We start from the raw sequence: 23,804 nt of genomic DNA on the forward strand, positions 1-23,804 counted from the left end.
GCACAGGGGCCGTGGGTCGGGAAGGGCAGGGGCTAGACCGCGGGTCGCGTGGGAGTCCTTCTCCCTCCGCTGAGGGCCATGCGGAGGGCGCTTCGTTGTGCTGGTGACTGTAGGTGGAGGGAGGACACCGGAGAGCAATGGTTCCGGAGGGGATGCGTTTCCCAGCCGGGAGCGGTGACTGCCGTGCCGGTTGAGGGGTGATGCAATGGTAGTGGCAGCAGAGCGGTGAGGAGCGCTGAGCAGAGCCGGGCCGGGTCGGGCCGCGCTTCGGTGAGTGAGTGAGGACCGGGCCAGGGATGGGGCCTCGCTGAGAGGCTCCGGCGGGCGGGGAACGGGCTCGTTGGGCGGTTGTTGCCGCCGCCGTGACCAGTGCGGGTGGCCGGGAGCGGGGGTCCCTGCTGGGCGCGCTCCCTCGCTGCCTCCCTGCCGCGAGGGTGTTTTCATCCGCTCCCTGCGGGGCCGCAGCCCTGTGGCTGCATCGCCAGCGCGTCAGAAGAAAAAGCCTTTTGCCCTAAGCAGTGGGGCGGGGGGTGCCTCGTCGCTGGAAAATGTGGCCCAGCCCAGGGAAGGGAGAGTTAGAAAGTGCCTTTGCCTTGCCCGGGCAGGCCTGTGGTGGGGAAGTGTTTCAGGGCCTCCAGGGTTAGAAACATGAGTTTGCTGGTTAATTTCATGCATAACCGTTCCTGGGCAAGAGCTCAGTTCTTAACAGCTGTAGTATAGTAAAGATTCGTATTAGACTTTATTCAGATGAGAGTGGTTGAATAGTCATATTATCTCAAGGAATCGCCTTGCATGCTTTTATTGTATTTTCATACACAAATTGATTACAATGAGTGGGAAGGTAGGTTTACTACAAAATGCATCCTATGTTGGAGTACTTCTTGAGGCATGTTTCACCCGATGTCTATGTGCATACTACCTGCCTTAATTTCACTTTTAATTTTTTGTTTTATTTCCAGGAGGCAAAACAGTTTTCAGGAACATAAGTGCCGGCAGACTTAAGTTCACATTCTTTCATTCTTTCATGAATTTTTTTGGGGGGGACCTTTATATTGCTGTTCTTTTTGAAAGTCTTGTTGTACCCTCATAACAATATTTGTCATGGGAGACTTAACATAATGTGAAACCCTGGTCTTTGATTCTCAGGTCTCCAACGCCAGATTGAGTAGCAAACAGTGAAAATGATCATAGATCTGTGATTGTCATCCAGCTGGAAAGAGACATGAATACAGTTCTTTTCTGATACCTGTGCCAAGGATCATTTTTGAGCTGTTCATAATTTTTTCGTATTCTTTCATATTCATACCATATTCATATTTTCATGTTCATTTCATATTCATATTCATTTCATATTCATGATGCTTTAATATTCTGAAACAGTCACAAGAGCAGTACCCATTGCAAGTTACCATGTATTACGTAGATAGAAAGAGTACACAATTCTTGGCTTTCAAGTTCACACTGTGAAACTGAGGCTTTTAAGTTCATTTTCAACTCTGGTCCGTCCTAAATATCCTAGTAGTCCATTCTCAAGTTCCCGTCTATCATTTTTATCCTCCAAATCTGTTTGCGTGCAGTATCTCATGTGTCTAGGACTGTTAGCCTTTGTAATATCAACAAGAAAGCAAGAAAATATGTCCTGATAAAATTTAGAATATCCAGACACTTCTTTTAAATGGTTTGCAATTGCATTTATGAATTTCAAAAGATAAAGACCTGTGTTCCAGATTACTGAATTCCTGGCTTGAATTCCACCAGAAAATAAGGACAGTACTGAAGTAAACAGAGAGAAGTTTTGGACAGCAGTCAATACCTTTTACATTCTCTAATTGTAATATCCTCATTTCTTGTTGCAGTGACTAGATACTTTTGCTGCTTCTTAATGAAAATGCACCTTCTTTTGGGTTTCTTTGCTCAGTTTAAATCCATAATATTCCAAACTTTTTGAAGAATATTTCTGTTTTACTGCTTCCAGTATGTGTGTGCTCAGTCTCAGCTGTAACATCTCAGCCTTTCTGAACAGAGGCGATCTATCAGCAGGAATGTACATTCAGGAATTAAGTTAAAACACCAAGTCACAACTTATTCTACACCAAAGAACAGCTTTTGTTACCTCTTTCTATTTTGTAAAATTTGAAGCCAGTAAAACTGGCATATTCCTACAGAAAGGGGGGTGTTAATCTTCATAAACATTTTCTGATATTAATTTACTCTATATACTTTCTTTTCCAGTTAAATATCTTGTGCCCATGAAAAAGAGGAAAATGCTAGTATCAAAATAAAAGAATCTTAGTAAATTGTAGGAATACATCACAGAATTGTTTCAGATGCTTCAAAGTATCTCTTTAAAATAACACTATCAAACTGTAAATAATGAAACTTGAAAGGATTGAGATTAGGTTAAAAACTTTACTATTACTGATAATACATTAGTTAATTATGTAATCTAAGCGTGGTATCTGTGTTAATAGACTTAAGTCAATTAAATTAGCAACTGGATGTACACACTTCTTGGCTTTCTCAGGCTTTAGCTGAAATCTGGGAATATTGCAGCTGTCTGACAAACAAAGCATTAATAGTAGATATATTTTGGTAACCAGCAAGTTTCCAAATCTTTTTTTTCTAGGCTTTTTACAGTGGCAGTGCAAATATATACTATGTAAATATAACCAAGGTTGTAATTAGACTGATTATTTTGTAGAAGGAAGGTTTTGAAATACTGCTGAACAGCTAATGCAACGATTACATGCTTTTGTTTCTTTTTTAATTCTGGGAAAAGGGAGCCAAATGAACGTGTATTTTTATTAACAGCTTTTATGATTCGCTTCAGTTACATACGTATCTTGTAAACTCAATCTATACATGCTTCACATGTAGCAATACATCGATAGTATGCTAGTGAGTCTCTCCTTGGCAAGTCAGTAGGACTTTACATGAGCACAGAGTTCTTCCTTCATGGACAGCATGACAGAGAATGCTTAGGACTTATGCTGTGTTTCCAACACACCACCATTTGCAACATTTGTATGAAATTAATTTAGTCTTTCAACTTGCATTGCGTTTGTCACTATCACATCTGAATACAATGCATGTAAAATAAGTGTCAGTTTATGAATTAAGATGACATCACTTTCCTCAAATAAAAAAGCTGTACGATAGCTTGGGTTATTGCATAAATTGGCCACATCAAATTGTGAGGCAGCACTTCACAACCTCCTATTATTTTTTGTGCATACTGCTGAGAAACAAATAGTTCCCTAAATTTAAAGCCTATGGCTTACCCAAAGTTTAATTGTTCTTTAGAAAGCAACATTTCTCACGGATAATCAGTGTGTTATGTAACATTTGGAGGAAAGCAGCAAAGGTGATGACTAAATTTTTCTCTTGTATATCTTTCTTTGGGCTGAAGTACTGTATTACACGTATTAAGACAAAATTGCAGATTATAGTTATAAAAAAATATTATCATTCAGAATTTGACAGGGTATCAAGTAGTACAAAAACATTAACTAATCGGGAATCAGATAACCTCTACCAACTGTTTTGAGATGCTCTGAATCATATGTATATTTAATTACTTTTAGTTTTAAGTTTGACTTTGAAAAGGTGTTCTAGTGTTAAATACATAGGCAAACAACATTAAGAGTGATCTCTAAATTTATTTAGTACTTTTGTCAGTCTCAGTACATGTCTGTTTGAAATTGAAGCTCATTTTATTTATGTCTCCACATTTATCAATCTGATATGAATAGAATCAGGTATGGGGTCAGTATAGTTTTTATATTCTTATTCTGTTCACCTAATCTTCAAGATATACATGAAAGAATAAAACACACTGGTTTTTGCCCTACAGTTCTCGTTGTTGCTGCTGTTTTGAATCTACAAGCGAAAGAATTGGAAGACATTAAATTTAGTTGAATTGTAAATAAACAGATCTTTTGCAGTCTGGCAAAATGGCTGACAGTCCGAACTGTGATGTGAAATCTCTGAGTCCACTTCAACTGTTTGAAAGAGTAACTGAACAAGGAGAGAAAGTCAGAGCCCTAAAAGCAGGAAAAGCAGCAAAGGTAATTCCATTTCATGTTTTGAACTCATCCTTTTTCAGTGTTGGTCTTTTTTTAAGCGTGCTGAAGAATATGATTATTTTGAGATCTATTTTGTATTGCAGTTAAAAAAAATCCTATTAAAAAGTATTTATGTCCATTTTGTGAACTGTGGGCATACCTGGAGCAAGGTAATCACTTGAAAAAAGAAAGATTTTACTCCTGAAGAAAGAACAGAGAATCTTAGAAGCCTGCTTCAGCTAGTTGACATGTTGTGTGACAGTATTTGGTTTTCAAGTAAAACTAATATCACTTTCAGTCTTCCCTGGTTTTAGATGCTTCATTAAAATGTTTTTCTCCAGGCATTATTGTACACATTAGCAAATACATCTTCCTGCAACTATACTGGCAGTCCCTGCTTTATCTCCCTTAAGTAATTTAGTAATTTCCCATTAATTTAAAGTTCTCTATTCTGTCGCCACTATGTTGGCAACGAGTGTTCAATTTTAATATGGGATCTCATAGTGGATTGCTTCTGGGAGTAAGCCTTGAAAACTGAGAGTTGAATAAAGTGTTGATCTATTTATTGCTTGCATAAGGTGTTATGACAGCTTTGTACTAAAAAGGTCATAAATATTAAATTTTTAAAGAACTTTTTGTTCTAGTTTGTCTTCAAGTCTGCCAATGAACTGTAATGAATAAATTATTTTAAGATGAGCCAGTAAAAGCATTGTAAAGTAGATTATATAATAATTTACATTATAGTTAGGTATCTTAGAAATTTGTGCTTAAAATGTTACGCTTTATACCTCTGAAAAGCAGGCAGGCATGTTTTTTTCCTCAGGCAGAAATTGAAAAGTGAAACAGAGGTGCTTTAAATGTCTTGGCAATGGTGATGCTTTAAATTATGCTGATTAGGAAATGATTGTCTCCTATTTGCTTTTCTTTTACCTTTGGCAGTAATGCTGCAAATGTGTAGTAAACACTTACCATTTATGAATAAAGGCAACTCAGGTCAAAGCATGGATGCAGGATTTGGAAAGGTTAGAACATTCATATAATTGTTTGTCTTAAGTATGTTAAGTACAGGTGGGTTTTTTCCTTTATTCAGGATGAAATTGATGCAGCAGTGAGGATGCTTTTATCATTAAAACTGTCGTATAAAACAGCAACAGGACAAGATTATCAGGCAGGCTTGCCTCCAAGAGACCTTGTATTAATAAATAATGGTACAACTAAAGAAGAGGATGAGGATTTTGTGGACCCCTGGACTGTGCAAACATCAAATGCTAAAGGCGTGGATTATGACAAACTCATAGGTACAAATCTTTCTTTTCTACTAAGGAATTTATGTAAAGCGACACTAATGACTACAAAACCATCAAGGGTTAATAACAAATCCTGATCAAAACTATTATAGGTAACATTTAATTTATGCCCAGTCTTAGCATTCACATTTCTGAAGAATTTGCTGTAGGAGCTGAAAATGTCCCAGGCAGGGATTTCCTATGGAAGACTTAAATACTTTGCAAATAACTTTTCAGTTCAAAACAAAAGCTTTACTTGCAGTTTGTTTTTTGACGTAAGAACTGTAATTAGAAGTTATGTTAGTGAAGATGCTTTGAGTATCTCATCTTCAGTGGCTGTGATGCAGAACAGCTAGAGCCTGGATCATTCTGGACAAGCTAGAATTCTTCCTACCATCGCTCCACATCTGCCTTGACTTCCGAATTAGGGAGGGCAGGGATGATCGAAAACTAATGCAGAACTTTAAGTGTAATGACTTTTTCAGAAGACATATCATCAAGCAGACAAGTGCTGGCTGGGATGAAGAAGTGCAGCTCATTCAAAAAACATAAAATGCAATGGAAAATATTTTAGACAGAGGTATTAGAACACTTGCAAAGTTTTGTAATTTAAGAAACAGGGATTTAGTTAATTTCTTTATTTGTTTTACAGTCCGCTATATTAATAGTTTATTTGAGTCTAGCATAGAAACAGGTGAGAGAACTGTTCATTAATTTTTAGTATTTTTGCCTTATTTTTCTTTCCATTATTGTCAGTCTTTGTATTTAGTACCTCAGTCGTACATTGCTGGTGTCTGCTTAGTAGCTTGTTTCTCACAATAAAGCATACACCCTTATGTGGCAGTAGCAGTATATTTTTGCTTTTGGGAGGTCAGTTGCTAGTGTCAGCATTCTTTTAACTTTGTTATTGTAAGATCATGTCAAATGTAGGTGCATATTGACTTAATGTGCAGAAGGTAATATGAGAAAGAAAAAACTGGAAACTGAAAAGTGTGCAAAAAAAATGTACGTCAGTGGGAGAGAAGGAAAAAAGATAATTGTTAGAATCTAGAAGTGGACAAGGTCTCTCATTGTCTTGTTACTTGTGTAGGGAGTATGGAGAAGGGTTTTTGTTTTCCTGGAGGAGTTTCTAAGTCTTCTAGAAAAGTGGGAAGAGTAGAATACTTGTGTTGTCCCAATCTCAAGGTCTTTCTGAGTATGAGTAGCATGACTTCACTGTAAATCAATTCTCTAAAGCCATGTTAAAGCCTGACAGCAATGCCCTTTTTTCCAGTAACTGTTTGTATACATATTACCTTTTGATCTGCCGTAGAGTGGTGAATTAGTCTAAAGGGTTTTTATGTGTTTACACTACTAGCAGATTGGGGAATTTGGTGGATGAGTCATTTTGCCTGTTGTAAATGATGTGCTAGAAATTTTTCAAAGAATGCTACCCTAGCCACTTCAGAAGTGAAATAGTTATTGTTTGTTATTGGTAAACTTCCTCTTCTTCTTCTTCTTCTTCTTCTTCTTCCCCCTTTTAAAAATAATAAGTATCGTCCAAGAACTTGACATCTGATAGCTGTTACTGCAGAGGAAATTTTTGTGCGACCTATAATCTGTTTATTTACTAGTGGTACCAGAGAAAGTTGCCAGTGTGCTTGTGTTTTAAGTAAACAGAAGAAATGGAAGTGCTAAAACCACTATGTAATTGTAAGGGATATTCTTCTCAAATGGTTGTTCTAGACGTACACTTAAGTGTATGGTTACAACAAAACAGCCTGAAGATATCCTGGGAAGCAAGATTCTGTTCGCTAAGTACTAGACATGAATATTCCTTTAATTTTTCCTTTTTGTTTGTTTGGGCATAAGCAAAGAGCAGAGGGATGAGTGAGAAAGAGATTTGTATGTTAACCATGCTGATAGCTGAATATTGCAAGTGATAACAAAATGGTTGAAGTTGGTGGGGACTTCAGCAGATCATCTAGTCAACCCCCCTCCTCAAAGCAGAGTCAACTAAAGCAGGTTGCTCGGGACTTTGTCCAGTAGGATTTTTATTATCTCTGAGGATGAAAATCCCATGACTTTCCTGGGAAACCTCTTCCTGTATTTGACCATGTGCACAAAATTAACGTTTCTCATATGTTTAAATGGAATTTCCTTTGTTTAAGGTTGTGCCCATTGCCTCTTGTCCTTGCATCACTGGGAAGTCTGGTGCTGTCTTCTTTAGTCCGTACCACCTCCCCTAATTGTGTGTTTATACACATCGATAAGATCCCTCCTGAGCCTTCTCTTCCTCAAGCTCAGCAATCCCAGCTCTCTCAACCTTTCCTTGTATGACAGATGCTCTAAGACCTTCATCTTCATGGGCCTTTGCTGGATTCACTTTAGTATGTCCACGGCCGGAGCCCAGAACCGGACCCAATGTTCCAGATGTGTCTTTAACGGTGCTGACTAGAGGGGAAGGATCACCTCCCTTGGCATTCTGGCAGCACTGTTCTGAATGCAGCCCATAAGGCCTTTGACCTTCTTACACCACAGAAGCACGTTGCTGGCTTATGTTCAATTCCTTGTCTGCCAGTACCCTAGGACCCTGGGGTCTGTCTGCCAAGCTGCTTTCCAGCCAGCTGACCCCCTGCCTGTACCAGTGTGCAGAGTTATTCCTTACCAGGTGGAGGACTTTGCATTCTCTTTTGTTGAACTTCATGATATTATTATCAGACCATTTCTCCAGCCTGCTGAGGTGTCTCTGAATGGCACCACAACCATCTGTTGTATTAGCTACCCATCCCTCCCAGTATTGTTTCATCTGCAAACTTGCTGAGGGTGTACTCTGTCCAGTCATCCACATCATTAATAAAGATGTTAAACGGTATTGGCCCCAATATCAACCCCCTGGGGAGGATAAATAATATTGGGCTCCAGCTAGACTTTGTGCTCTGGGTGACAACCCTTTGAGCTTGGCAATTCAGCCAGTTTTCAGTTCATCTTACTGTCCACTTATCTAGTCCAGACTTTTATCAATTATCTATAAGAATGAGATGGGACACAGTATCAGAAGCCTTTCTAAAGTTGAGATGAACAATATCTGCTGTTCTTGCCTCATCTACTAGACTAGTCATATCATCATAAAAGGCTATTAAGTTGGTCTGGCATGATTTCCCATTCATAAATTCACACTGACTACTCCCAGTGAACTTCATGTCTTTGATAATGTTTGGGAATGTTTTCCAGGATTATTTGCTCCATCACATGCCCAGAGATTGAGGTGGGGCTGGGTGGCCTGTAGTTCCACAGATCCTTGTTCTTGCCCTTCTTCAAGGTAGGAGTGTCATTTGCTTTCTTCCAGCCTCCAGGAACCTTTCCCAGTTTCTATGACTGTTTAAAGATTATTGAGACTGGCCTAGTCAGTGAAGTTACTGTAAAACAAATAGTAAGGTATTAGTTTTCTGTATGCAAATATAACATGGCAATGGCAAAGAGGAAGAGTACATAATAACTTCACCAAATGCAAATACACTTTTGAAAATGGCAGCTGTCAGGACTACTTATGTACAGCAAGTTGAAAGCTGCCTTTTGGTAAAAGCTAGAACACTGGAGAACAAAAGCATGCTAGGAATTTTTTTAAAGCTTGTTAGGGAATGGAGACAGTCCTTGTCAGAAGCTGTTTCAGAAGGCAGGTTCTTTGTGGATAGGAAGCATAAAATGTTTTGCACATCCTCATAAGAGGATAAGAGGAAATAGGTAAGGAAAATTTATGCAATTTTTTAGCAGGAAAGATGAAGATGGGCAATGAAGAGGGATTGTGTGGTCTGTAAATGTTTAGTAAAGGTACTTCGGCATTTACAGTAGATTGTTCTGTATATCAGAGAGATTTTAATCACTTCCTGTGACAGTATATGCCCAATTAATCTGGGGCATTCTCATGTTCTGTTTGTGCAAGATTAGCTTCTTGCCAGTTTCTGTTGTTCTTCTGAACAAACATTTCGTACTCATTTGGTCTCTTTTTAGCATTCATCCAGATTGTAATTACTTTGCTATTTTGTAATGCATTTTATTTGCTAGGAGAAAATTCATTCGGTGACTAAGGTTTGCTTAGGAAAAGCAGATGCAATAACATTCAGAAAACATACGGATTAAAGCAGTGGTTGCTGAATCATGTACCAGCATTCATCTTTTTTTAGTGACATTTATTTTAATGGGTCAGTGGGTGGGCCCAGTGTTTCCCTTGTGTCATATCCTGCTTGATTCACCTGGAGTGAATGAACAATTGTAAGCAGGAACTTGTTTCCTATTAGATAATCGTGCAGAAACCAAGCTGAATGTTGCAGTTGATGCACCTGAGGGACAGGATGCCATCTAGAGGAACCAGGACAAGACCAAGAAGTGGATCCATGTGAACCTCATGAGGTTCAACAAGGCCAAGTGCAAGGTCCTGCACCTGGGTCAAGGCAACCCCCAGTATTGGACAGGCTAGGGGATGAAGGGATTGAGAGTAGTCCTGTGGAGAAGGACTTGGGGGTGAAAAACTGGACACGAACCGGCACTGTTCACTCACAGCCCAGAAAGCCATATCCTGGGCTGTATCAACAGAAACGTGACCAGTAGGTCGAGGGAGGTGATTCTTCCCCCCTGCTCGGCTCTCCTGAGACCTCGTGTGGAGTACTGCATTCAGCTCTAGAGCCTTCAGCACGGGAAGGACATGGACCTGTCGGAGCGAGCTCAGAGAAGGGCCACGAAAATGGTCAGAGGGCTGGAATACCTTTGCTATGAAGAAAGCTGACAGAGTTGGGGTTCATGAGCCTGGAGAAGGGAAGGCTCCAGCAAGACCTTATAGCAGCCTTTCAGTACTTAAAGGGGGCTTATAAGAAAGATGGGGATAAACTTTTTAGTAGGGCCTGTTGTGATAGGACAAGGGGTAATGGCTTTAAACTAAAAGAGGGTAGATTTAGACTAGATATAAGGAAGACATTCTTTTACAGTGAGGGTGGTGAAACACTGGCACAGGTTACCCAGAGAGGTGGTAGGTGCCCCATCCCTGGAAACATTCAAGGCCAGGTTGGACAGTGCTCTGAGCATCCTGATGGAGTTGAAGCTGTCCCTGTTCATTGCAGGAGGATTAGATTAGATGACCTTTAAAGGTCCTTTCCAACCCAAACCATTCTATGATAAAATGCCTAGTTTTCCCTCCCATTTAGTAATTAATTCCTACTAACCTCATGTTTAATGATTATATACAAAGTTTTGTAGTAATGGTGTGCATAACCAGTAATTCTAGAAGAAAATCAAATGGATATAGAGGGTCTGGAATAGCAGAAGTGCTTGCCTCCAAGTTGATGCTCAGATTGGATACATTGCCACTCTCCTTTCCTGTCAAGATAGAGTCGTTATTTCAGTGAGGATTCCCGATTTTTTATTTTTTTTTTTGTGAAAGGCTGTTCAGTGAATAATTCATGTAACAAATCAAAAAAACTTCACATAACGAAATTAACAACACATCCCCATTTTCAGCCAGAGCGTAGGAGAGGAACTACCTGTACACAGGGCTTCTCGGCATCCTGGTGCTCCAGGGTACGTGTTGGTCTGACTCGTCTGTCCCATCCCTCATAAATACCTTGAGAGCACTGCAGTCTGAATAGTCTTTTTTGAGATGTGTGCAAAGCCTTGATGGACTAAAAGTAGCCTCCATGCTGTGCTTTGGGGACCTGTAAAGGGACGGAAGGCCTCATTTCTTCCACAGGAAACAGCAAGGAATTAGTCTAGTCTAGTATAAGCCCAGTGTGTTTGAATATTGGGCTTTTCAAATTACACCAGTGTGCTTAATATTCTTTGCAGCCCCATTTCTTTGTAAAATGAGTTGCATACCCAATGCAGTACATTAGGTAACTAGCACAGATTGAGAGCTTTGCCTCCACCTGCAGTCAGTCACTTTCCTGTCCAGTGGTGTAAACTGTTAGCTGTCCAGTTAAGGATCATTACCATGTGCTAGTATATAACATTAGAAGCCTACCTGCTCTGGTAAAAAGTTGTAGTCTGAGGAAGGTCATTTTGGTTAATTCCAAAATTCCAGAAGGAAAGCTTTTAATGTTACTGGCTTCTGGCTTAAAAAAGAAAATTTAGAAGCAAGAACGTGCATAAGGAGGGAATTCAAAGTAAAGCTGATCGTATGTGGGGCTTTCAAAGCGATTGTTGTGTTTTCCACAGGGTGGAAGTATAGCAGTCGTGTAAGTCATAGTTTACTAGTTGCATAATGAATGATTTAGAATTAATTTCTTTGTTTCTACTTTCATTAGGAAATTGGCAAGACGTTTGAAATTTGTTGAGTGTTGGCAGTATATTCCTGTGGAATGATTATTTCCTGTTACAACTAGGAAGAGCCAAAGTGCTGCTCCTGTGTGGACATGTGTCTTATAACCATGGAATCTGCCAGTGTAGTCTCCCTGTAATAAGATAGTTGGAATAGATAGATCTAGTTAGTTTGTACAGATAAAATGTATCTTTACATTCAGAATCTCTGTTTTGTTATCTACTTTGGCATTTTCAATAATTAATAGGGCAAGTTGTTCTAAGGTTGAATAGACCAGAATAATAGCAAAGAGGAGATTCTTGTCTAGATTTTTTGATCAAGTTCAAATCATGGAGCTATTAGGGTCCAAGAACTGGGGCTGGTGTATAGAAGGCTTTACTGAAGCTTTAAGGAAGAAATAAGACTTTCGCAGTTCAGTTTTATTAGGATTGGGGAAAAAATACTGCTTTTTAACTCTATCAAAACCCTTTTTGAATGAAATGGCTACTTCTGAAAGTGTATTTTTATTAGCTGATTTCCTAATCCACCAAGTAATAAGTCTTATTTGATTGCCTTGAAGACTATTATGCATTACCTTTTCAAGCCTCTTGAGGGGAGCAGTGTCTACAATCACGCCCATATAAAAGAACTAAATTTGCAGAAGAGTATTTGGGGTTGGAAAGTGAAAAAAGGTGATCTGAGGGCAGAAAATTTAGACATTGAGAAGAACACTCAGAGCCTCACAGCCATTTTTATCCTGTGGCTTACAGCAGCCAAGTTACTGACCTAAATATGTTTCTTTGGAATGTTTTTTTTTGTGTTCTGAACATCAATACTTCTGCTGTAAGGAGACTGCAATTATAATCATTCATGGATGAAGCAATACTACATGTTGGGAAAGGACTGGGCCTCCTAGCATAGAGTTAGGACTGCAAATGACTGCTAGGACTTCAGGCAAGAATCAGGAAAATCTAGCCATTTTACCAGAGGCTTGAAGAAAGAGGTGTCCTTTTTAATCTAGACTACATTGATATGCTATTGGTAATCCAAGATCTGATTGTAGCTATGCTATGCTTACCTTTTTTTTTTTTCTTTTTTCTTTTTTTCTTTTTTTTTTTTTTTTTTCACATTTTATGATTATAGTTCGGTTTGGCAGCAGTAAAATTGACACAGATCTGATCAATCGAATAGAAAGAGCTATTGGGCAAAAGCCTCACCGCTTTCTACGTAGAGGAATCTTTTTTTCTCACAGGTGAGGATTTATTGTTTTAAAATTCAAAAAGGTCCTATTAGGTGGACTTTCTGTCAACATTACTAGGAGAAACTTACGACTAGCAAAAGACCATGTTCCTTTATACCAAGGCAAACCAACTGTGTCACTTGAAATTAGCAACTACTGCAGAGACTTCCCCTGGCAGCACTTGAAACCCTTGGTTGCATTGGTTTCTTATATATCCTCAGTAATCCCAAAGTGAAGAAATGTGCACAGAATCTTTGTACAGGTTCCATTTCAGCTCTATGTTGGCGGCCAGATACAGGTGTTGGCCTAGCAGAGAACTCCAGGGCTCCTGTGGTGTCACTGCTGATGTCAGCAAGGGTCCGTGTGAGCTCTGGACCTATGCATCTGTATTGTTACATAAAAAAGGCTCAGGGAATAATCTTAAACATCAGCTTATTGTCAGCATGCGTGGGCTTTTGGCCTATGGCAACTAGCATGTTTCAAATAAGTGCCTGAGCATGACTCGGGGCATAACCTCCACCAGAGACCATTCCAAGCTGGTTGTTTGAACCTGTTTGGGAAATGATTCCCAGCTCTGTTTTACTAGGCCTTAGAAATTATTATGCAATTAAGTGATTTTAAAATATGCACATTTTTTATTTTCATTTAAATATTAAATTTTAATTTAATTTTTCTTTGAGTTTTTTTGATGGAGACTGAAGGAGACAATACCTTTCATGAATTAAAAGAATTAACAAACAAAACCTTTTTCTAGGGCACTTACCGTACAATATCTTATTTACAAATACATTTGGCTTTAAAAGCACTCAGATTTTGAACAGAAGCTTTTTGTTGTGCATGTTTCTTCCTAAAGAGTTGCACCGTGTTTTCTCTGGGTTTTTTTAGAGATATGGACCAAATCCTCGATGCTTATGAAAATAAGAAGTCCTTTTACCTTTACACAGGCAGAGGGCCGTCCTCTCAGGCAATGCATGTTGGTCATCTTATCCCATTTATATTTACAAAGTAAGTGATTTCTACCATTTGTATTGATCAAAACATTTTGGAAATGTTTAATGTGGTTTATAGAACTGCTGAAATGATACATTACAAAGAGTTTTGGTTATGTGAGGTGAATATTAATGAACTTAATGCAATCTTATCTTTTCACTAAAATGGTCGTAATCCCTGCGTTGCCATAAAGCACTCTTCCTTGCACCCTTATCCCTGTGGCACTCCTTAGAATTTTTGTTCTTAAAAATGAGTTTGTGATGAGACTGGGTAACGTTGCCATGTAACATGGTGCCTGCAGCACAGAGACATGGGACTCGAAGAGCTAAAAGTCTCTTTGAATTCTGTTTCCATTGCAAATGATGACCCCTATCGTATGTACAGGAAACCATGTGTGAGTCTTTTTTTCCAAGTAAGTTGTCATCATAATCTGTATAAAATGTTTATTTATCCTGTTAACATAAACATAACTGCATATGCATACAAAGAAAAGAGAAGCAGACCTCCTATACTTTTGCTTAAATGTGTAAAAATATTTTAGCTGTGTGATTCATGTCCCTATTTTAACTTACTTCGCGATAAAAATCTTTCTGTATTTATTAGGTGGCTTCAAGAAGTGTTTGATGTTCCCTTAGTTATACAGTTGACTGATGATGAGAAATACCTTTGGAAGGACCTGACAGTTGAGAAGGCACATGAGTATGCTAGAGAAAATGCAAAAGACATCATTGCATGTGGTTTTGACATCAACAAAACCTTTATATTTTCTGATTTAGACTATTTGGGGTAAGTATAAATTTTTTTAGGGCATTGTAATGAAAAAAAGTGTCTGTATTTTCTCTCCAGCTTTGACAGCCAGCAATGTTTTAATAAAGGTACATAAATTTGAAAGCTTCAAGGCAAGTTTTACAACACTTAAAATAGAAACATTCTAATTTTTCTGCTAAAATTTATTTGTATAATATTGTCATTCTCCTATATAACATATGAACACATACTTGTGTGTGCAGTGCTTAAATTTAAATTATAAGAAATATATTAAACCAGCTAAATTGTAAAAATACCTAAACCACCAAGAAACCTCCAGACTGATTTGTTTAAGATGGTATCAGAATCTCTGAGATGTGTTTACACTTTATCTGCATTAACAAAAGTCATTCTTAGAAACTTGTTGTGGTCAATTAATTTAATAATACAGCATGAAAAATTATTATTTGAACTTTGAGTAAAATTTAAAGAAGATTTAAGAAAAAGAAACTGCTATTGGAACTGCCGTCTCGGAAGAAAGAAGTTTTATGGCAGAGTTCAGAACTGAAGCTGTGGCCTTTGTTTTTCCATGTGGGGTGATGAGCTTCCTTAAAGACTGGGATGAGAGAACGTGTGGTTTAGAGATGAACTGTATAACATACAGCCCCCAGAACGTGGAGTCTACAAAGCAGTTTTTCCTCCTTTCAGTCTCCTGGCTTTCCTGCCGTAGAAAGTTGCATCAACACAGATCAGTCTTGTGGCTGAATGAGGGCGGTTCAAAACTGCTGTTTCTTTCGCTTTAGCTCCTCAGCAGAAATAAAAAATAGTTGCTGAACTATTTTTAATTTGGAAATGCTGGTGCCCTATTTGGTGACAAAGTCCAACCCGTAAACTTGGCTTGTAGAAAATGAGAATTTGGAGGATGTGAACTACTAATCCTTCAGTGAACTGCAGTGTCCTGTATGGGATACACACTGGGGGTAGCAAGCAACACAGAAGACATGATCCATTCAGGTTGCCTGAGTTTACAGAGAATTATAAAATAAGTAAATTTCAGGCTTCATGAGGTGTTTTGGCACCATTTCCAAATCAAAATATTTCTGGGTTTAGACTGTTAATTGTGACAAAAATATGTTTGCTGTAAGTGTTGGAGTGAGGGAAGAATAAATTAAACTTTCAAGGCACAGAATTTTTGTTTGTTAATAATTTTTTAATTGTTAATCTCACTGGGCCACAAAAAGCCTGAAATTGTGAGATTTAGTCCTGCAGGTTTTTTGACGTTCTCAGCTTTTGGAGTGAAAGTTTCTACCTACACATTTCTACTCTTACTTTATTTTGCCACTTTTTCTCACAGGACAAGTACTGGATTCTACAAAAACATCGTCAAAGTTCAGAAGCATGTTACATTTAACCAAGTGAAAGGAATCTTTGGCTTTACAGACAGCGATTGCATTGGTAGGAAATAATGAGTCACTAGAAGTGATGCTTGCTTTCACTTTCTATGGCACTATTTAAGTAATAATTTAAAGAGATTAGTATCTGCCACTCACAAAACTGTTAGAAAAACCAAGATGATCCATGTTTCTAGGCTGATTCTAAAAGGCTGTTATTGTGATTCCTTCAATATAGAAAATACTTCATGGTGAGATTTCTAGTATAATATCTACCTTTATGGCTTTAGTAACAGCCAAGTACAAAACAAAAGTGTTGAAGTGCCCAGGATAGAAAACTTTTGGATATTTTTAATGTATGTAGTGATTGAAACTATAGTCAGTTATGCCTCCTAGAAATTTCCATACCAAAGTTATATAGAAGCATTTCTCTTCAGAAAAGGTTCTATTAATACATACGCATGTATGCATATGAAAAAAATTAAGGAGTGCTCAAAAGCCTAGTTACAGAAAGGTGCTGGGTAAATCTGTCTTCCATTTACTTCACTATGATTGCAAATTTCTATCACATTGGCCAAAAAAAAGATTGTGTCAAAGATAGCATTGAAGCCTTGGTGTTCCTGAGCACTCATAACATTCTTTGACCCATAATTGAGTGAGTGACAGCGTTTCAGCATTCACTGTAACTAAGGGACAGATTCCTACTTGTTTTAACAGTGCTCTAATGAAAGTTCATATTGTGGTAATGACTTCATTACATGTTTGGAAAAATCTGCTATTTGCTTTCTGTTCTGAGAGGGTTTTGATCAAGGAAGCAGGTTGGTCACCATGTGATTAAGCACTGTATTAAAAAAAAAAGCTAGACACATTTGAGATGCTTCATGAGTACAGCATGCATATAGCAGTGAGTAAGATCTTAGAGGGGAACTTGCCTGAGAAGTATCTCTGTAGTCATTCTCTCACAAAGAGGGGGGGGTGAGGAAAGCAGCTCAGTGGTGATATAGTCAATTGTATTTCTGGGAAGGGTGGATAGTTCAATGATGAAGAGAGTATGCACTGATGAACCTTTTCTGAAACCTGTGATCACAGCCTGCCTTTTTTCTTTAGTTTCTATGTTAGTTGAAGGATTGTTGACATCATAGAAGGCAAAAAAATAAAGGTTCCTCAGATAAGGCAACACTGTTTGATAAAGATAGATGTGGGTCTTCAACTGTCTGAATGATTCGCTTGTGCACTGTACATATTTCAGAAAGTTCTCTCTATTTATCATTGCTTATAATGGCTGCTTAGCTTTCCCAAACATGTTGTTTTCCAGGAAAGATCAGCTTTCCTGCTATTCAAGCTGCTCCATCTTTCAGTTCATCATTTCCACAGATCTTCAATGGCAAGGAGAACATTCAGTGTCTTATCCCATGTGCTATCGATCAGGTAAGAAAGTCATATTACTTGATTTGTTTATCATGGATTTGGTTTTGTAACATACTATTTAAGCTTTGTGGTGGTATATCAAAATATCTGGAAAACATTCTTGTAAGCACTTTTCTGGGGCAGAAGCTGGAAGAGATAGAAGGATGTTGTGCTGTGTCCTGATGAAGATGAAGGCTTAACCCAACAATCATGTATTCATGCATTGCGCATTCTTGTGTAGTCTTGGATCTATCTTGATCTCAATCCAGTTCACAGTGAGCTGACATCTGTGAAAGCAAAGTAACTATGCAAAAGTGTACTGACATGGGGGTAAGAAGATGATTTTGGCCATCTCCATGGTAACTAGGACAAGATGTAATGGGCTCAACTTGCCCCACAAGAGATTTACATTGAACCATAGGGAAGAACCTTCTATCAGTGAGAATAAAGAAGCATTGAAATAGTTTGCCAGAAAGGCTGCAGAACCTTAACAATTCAGATATATTTAGAGAGGATGGAAGACCATCAGCTACAAGCGACATCATTACTTTTAAATAAGCATTGTTTCTAGGAATCAGATTCTGCACTCTCTGAATCTTTAGCTATTTTAGTCACAAGGACGGTCACTGGAAGATCATGTAATTACATTCATCACCACAATATTAGCTGGTAATATTATTGCAGTTGGTTTAAGTCAGGTCATCAGCACAGCACTGCCAGCTTGATCACTGATTTAGTTCAGATTCTGTGCTGGTTATTAAACGTTTTGGGAGGAAGCTTTCATTTTTAGTCTGCATCAGTCTCCAGGTGTAATTGACTTCATATAAGTCTTTGTAAATATGCCTATTAGCTGAGGGAATCAGAGTGTACAACAAAAGTATGAGAATGAAAAAAGGGATTTTGTTGGTTTGTTTCTTGGGATGAGCTGGATTGGAAGTAGGTTCTAGGACACTTTGTGATTTGGTTTTTTTTTTCTGGTTTTGGTTTGGGTTTTCTTGAGGCCACATGTTAAGGCATAAACAGGTCAGCACTAATCAGCTTTTAAATCACATTTTTCAACTTTATTCTGTGCTTTTATTGATGGTTGTTCTAGGATCCTTATTTTAGAATGACCCGGGATGTAGCACCTAGAATTGGACAGCCTAAACCAGCCTTACTGCACTCAGTCTTCTTCCCAGCCCTGCAAGGAGCACAGACAAAAATGAGTGCTAGTGACCCAAACTCCTCCATCTTCCTCACTGACACACCCAAACAAATCAAGACAAAGGTAAGGACCTGCAAAACCTGAGAGTGCAAAGCTTTATAACAAAAAGGAATGGTGGTCCTCGTGGTTTCAATGATGAAATCTGAATCCTTTTTCCCATACGTTTCATGGTAAAGCATCTTCAGAAATTGACTGAGTTATGCAGATTTAACTAGACTATCAAATACAGTCTTTTGCCTTGCCAACTAGTTAAACAGTACAAATATTACCTAGAATAACATACAAAACATCATGTTTGTTTATCTGATACCTGCAGAGCAGTGGTGTAAAAATAAGCACTGTGGAGACTCATGCTCTAAAAACAAATATTTTGTTTCCATAGTTTTGAAATCTGACAGTCCTTGGTGTAAATCAAATAAACAGCTCTTTCTTTTGACTGCCTTTCCACGCTGAGAGAACCAAGCATTGCAGGGTGTCAGTTGCAACACAGGTCAGGCTTTTCCTGCTACTTGGGGATCTACTGCTGCCATGCATTCCTCCCTCCAGTTCATAAATAAATATTATGTTGAATTTCATCTGAGTTTTAGAAAGGGTATTTTCTCCCATGTGAATGCCTTTTCAAGTTCAAAGGAAAATCCCTCTTACCCAGTGTCAAAGGATTTGGTTTGACAGAAGTTCACCTGTGTTGTGTTATTTTAAAAAAAAAAAAAAAAACAGTCTCCGGAAAATGATTTATAGGCATGATAACCAGACATGAAATAACTATCGATCAGAACAAGAAAAAAGATGTATGTGTTTTTTCTGCTGGATGGGCTTGGATTAATTCTTTTATGGTTGACAAACCTATGTATAGATCAGATTCTTCTACAGCCATCTCATAATGATTCATTATCTTATGTAGAAACCGATTAAACAGTACTGTTTTGAAGAATTGGAATTTTTCATGTGTTTGGATTATTATAATTCCAATTTATTTACACAATTACAGAGCTGTGTGTTTTTTTAAAAAAGCTGTAGTGTTAGTAACTTTCTTCCATTTTTTTCCTGGCAAGTAGCTAGTAATCTGCAGAGAGATCCAAGATGCCTTATGCCCAGTTAATAAGTCCTGTTTATGCTATCTGCGAAGTAGGTTGGAAAAATAACAAAATAGTTTTAGCTACTTTGAATGTAAAAGCTATAAAGAAAAATTTCTGAACATAATGTAAAGTATTGAGTAATGAAGGACAAGCAGTGATTTATTTCAGCTTCTGAAACCCATCAGAAATAATTATGGAAATAGAGCTTGAGTAAAAGACCAAATATTGTTATGGCCAATAAATTAAAAAATAGAGAAGGAAAGGTCTCTTCCAGTGATGGATGAAGGTTAAAAAGAGAGTCCCACTGCTGCACACAAAAAATTACTGCTTACAGCATTTTTCAGATTATTAGGATGTCGCTAAGTAATGGGGTTCAAAACTTACAGGTAATAGAAAATGAAAAATTACTACATATTGGGAAAGGCTGACAAGCTTCTGAGAAGTCCATGGACATGAATGGCAACATTACAATAAACTATTCTTGTTTCACCTATCAGCACCAAATTACAACTCAATTATTTGTTTGGTTTCCTAGAAAGTGTTATTTAAATTCTAAGCCTGTACTAATTCAGGGAAAAGATCAATGCATCACTGTAGATAAATCATTGAAACCCTCGGTCAAGGAGTAGATGCCAGAATATGTAAAAAAAGAACTTGAGATTAATATAAGAAACATTTTATATAAAGCAACAATGTGCCTTCACCTGGCGTATTGTATTTCATCCCTCTCATCTTAGTAAAAAGACAAAACTGTAGAGACGAGGGACATAGCAAAAAATTCATACAAAGAATTTCAAATTCTGGTAAGGAGAGAGGTAAGTGCAAAACAATATGTAAAAACTTGGTTTTACAGATATGGAGGCAGCTATTCAGACTGTCCTACGATATAATAGGTGTAATGTGACAGATGGTGGTTCATTTTCTGAAGATATAAATCAGTGCAATTTTTTGTATGTAATTCATTGCCACAAGACATCATCTGTAACTGGTGGTTAGAAAGATGCAAAAAAGCACTAGACAGTCATACAGAAAGTAAGAATCTTCAGAAATTTTAAATATATAACAGCTTCTACATACTAGAGTTAATAAAAATTTAAAAAAAAATCTACTTCATACACATGTGTGTCTCTGGGCCGGTTGATGATGATACCTGAAAAGATACAAGAGCCAAATGACAGCTCAGCTTATGGTTGAGAAATACTTTCTTCCTGACAATTTATTTTCTTTAAATTTGTAGGAAGATTAGCATCTTCTGAGAATTCTACACATGTATAAATTTTTAAAACAGGCCAGTAGCTTCTGAATTTACTGGGAATGGGAGTAGCAGGTAGATCTCTTCACCAGTGCAGTTTATGTGCCCATAGGAAGATATGCTTAAAAAGAGGGGGTGAGAGTCAGCAAGTATTCCACTTTTAGACTGAACAATTGGGCATTTGTTTAATTTTAGCCATTCTAACCAGAGTTTTGTAATCTTTGATTTTGCTTTCTCTTCTTTTCCTTTTCCCTGAAAAGAGGAGGCAGCTAAAATCTCTCTAGGATTTCTTTAAAAATTCTCCATGTCTCCTCCATCTCTTTCAAAATTAATTTCTTGATGAAGTAAATACCTTATTTTTTTCTTACATGAAGGACACTCCCTGTAAGCACAAATTCTATCCAACAGAAAACAGCTTCAGCAAAAGGAACTTAAAAGCTTTTTAACTGACTCTTGGGTGGATTATTTTAAATTTTTGTTCATTTTCATTTGAATATGTGGTCTGAAGAGTATGTGTGTAGCCGTTTTTCCTTGCTAGATTCTAATGACCTCCTTTTGCCTCCCTGCTTTGGTCCTGAGGCTCTGCATTAACTGGGCCCACTCACACTTCAGCTAGTCCTTAATACAGAATTTGGAGGATCATGATAGACCTCCATTTACAATATAGTAATCCAGAATTTAGTAGAAATTATACTATAACATTATTATGTTGTTTCAGATTAACAAGCATGCCTTCTCAGGAGGCAGAGATACTATTGAAGAGCACAGAAAGTACGGAGGTAACTGTGATGTTGATGTGTCTTTTATGTACCTGACTTTCTTCCTAGAGGATGATGACAGGCTTGAACAACTGAAGCAGGTAAGTAGCCAAGTTGAAGATAATATTATCCATTCCTGATTGTGAGGACAAAGCTGTAACTAAGTCCTCAACAATGCTGAAACTTAAGTCCTATGAACCTTCTCCAGGAAGGTAATTGTGTTGTCATCCTTACGCTCCTCATCCTTTGCAATTCAGTATTAAGATCTTTGTATTTGTTTGTTTGCAGTGTGCTTCTTTCTCACAGACCAATCTATCGGTTCTTTAAGGAAAAAAAATTAAAAAAGAAGAATCCATAGTATTTTAATAGGGATCTCCGGCATAGTGTAGGACAGTATCTCCCTTACCTTTCAAATGTGGCCGCTGTAGGATTGGTGTTAATTGTATAATACACTCTGCCTGTTCCTTATCTGCAAGGTACCTAAATACTCTGCAAAACTACAGAAGCTTATGTCTAAAGCTTGCTGGTTTTTTGTTTTTTCTTATTATCACAAGAAATGTAATGGCTATGAGGAACTGATTCACTGAGACCAAGCAGAAATTGGGTTTCATATGGGTTTGAGGAAAATGCACCTTATCTTGTAGACTTTTTCCCCCAGGGGTGGTAGCAAGACATTTCACTTCATTCAGCTACACGATCACCATCAATACTAGGCAGCATGCATTCTCTGTGAGGCAGTATCAGCACTGATGGTACCCATGTCACATTGGTTTATGAGCTTTCTCATGCTGGCAACAGCTGCAAGAAAGTCAAAAGCTGCAGATTCTTCTCCAACCCTCTCTTGCCCACACCGGAGCGGAGTTGGATAGCTACTAATCCCCATGCCGACTGTTGCAAATTTCTCATGGAAATCTGGAGCACCTTTGACTTAATGAGCTGTTTTCCATTAGTCTCCAACCACTGCAACAGTATCAGTCTAATTCTGCTGCAGAGACAAAGCCTAGACCACAGCTAGAAGCTTGCTGCAATGCTGCCTCTGAACCAGATTAGAAAACATGAAGTCACGGCTTACAACGGCAGTAATGGAACTGTTGCAGTTAATGGTACCAGAGGAATAAGCTTTCAGAGAAAGCAATGTTAGTGGGTTTTATAACAAACAAACAAAACCAGAAAAACTCACCACCCCCAAAAACCACCACTGAAATTACAGTTCAGTTCATTGTTACTGTATTTTACTGTTGCTGAGTGAGCATCAGCAAGTTACACCTTGACTTGATACTACAAATGGCTTGATGACAAGGGGAAGTAAGATTATCATGGGTTTTGTTATTTCAAATCGTAGCTGGACTGCCCCAGCCATGGGCTGAACCAGTCAGCTGGTAGCCTGTGCTTCTAGCTAAAGCATTTTCAGCGTCAGAGCAACTGAATGCATTGCCAACTGTGAATATGACTATTAGTAAGAACATAGATTCTGAGTCTTTGCTATAAAAAAGTATTTGAATCCCATCTAATCTCTTACCCAAATGCAGTGAGAGAAAAATACGAGAATTTGTAGCTCTTATTGCAAAAAACAGTTTAGGGTGACTGTTTAATTGAACTGGGATTCCAGGGAGAAAAACATGCAGTTTCCTGAAAATAATTACAGGATTTCCCAGTTACATTCTTGTGAATGTAGCTTATTCAGTCCATATAAATTGTCATGTATGAAATTGCCCAGCTGCCTTAATCTTTTTTTGCAAGTTACATCTTCAGAATGATACTGCATGTGCTTATTTTTAAGGCATCCAAATCTGTATTTGTTAGGGCCAGGCTTTTAAAGAAATACTCGTCACTGAGTCTTTTTCCATATAGCACCACATTTAGTAATCAACACTTTCTTGACAGGCATACACAAGTGGGGAATTGCTCACGGGGGAGCTGAAGAAGGTCCTTATTGAAACATTGCAGCCCTTGGTAGCAGCTCATCAAGAGAGACGGAAGCAGGTCACAGATGAAATAGTGAAGCAATTCATGACTCCACGGAAGCTAGCTTTTGAATTTTGAAGAAATGTGTATGTAACTTACCACTTGATTAAACCAAAACCAAGTAATTGTTGTCTTCTGTTGTATGTCATCACTCCCTAG

General features: G+C 38.1%; 1 protein-coding gene across 3 annotated transcripts; it reads left to right on the plus strand.

The window, feature by feature from the left end:
- The first annotated feature begins 122 nt into the window (after nucleotides 1–122).
- WARS1 (tryptophanyl-tRNA synthetase 1) lies at nucleotides 123–23,770 on the plus strand. Of its 3 annotated transcripts, none has more exons than XM_005438851.4 (11): nucleotides 123–270; nucleotides 3,854–4,067; nucleotides 5,155–5,362; nucleotides 12,759–12,867; nucleotides 13,741–13,860; nucleotides 14,449–14,631; nucleotides 15,947–16,047; nucleotides 17,299–17,411; nucleotides 18,484–18,657; nucleotides 21,641–21,781; nucleotides 23,565–23,770. In XM_005438851.4, exons 2-11 carry the CDS (start codon nucleotides 3,954–3,956, stop codon nucleotides 23,721–23,723), a joined length of 1,422 nt encoding a protein of 473 aa, XP_005438908.1. In that variant the 5' UTR covers nucleotides 123–270; nucleotides 3,854–3,953; the 3' UTR covers nucleotides 23,724–23,770. The 3 variants fall into 3 exon arrangements, with proteins under 3 accessions (XP_005438908.1, XP_014135194.1, XP_027660714.1); XM_014279719.3 differs by having other exon boundaries at nucleotides 160–270; nucleotides 3,934–4,067; XM_027804913.2 differs by having other exon boundaries at nucleotides 204–278.
- Nucleotides 23,771–23,804: the final 34 nt, after the last annotated feature.

The sequence above is a fragment of the Falco cherrug genome, chromosome 7 (genome assembly GCF_023634085.1).
Source record: "Falco cherrug isolate bFalChe1 chromosome 7, bFalChe1.pri, whole genome shotgun sequence".
NCBI lineage: Eukaryota > Metazoa > Chordata > Aves > Falconiformes > Falconidae > Falco > Falco cherrug.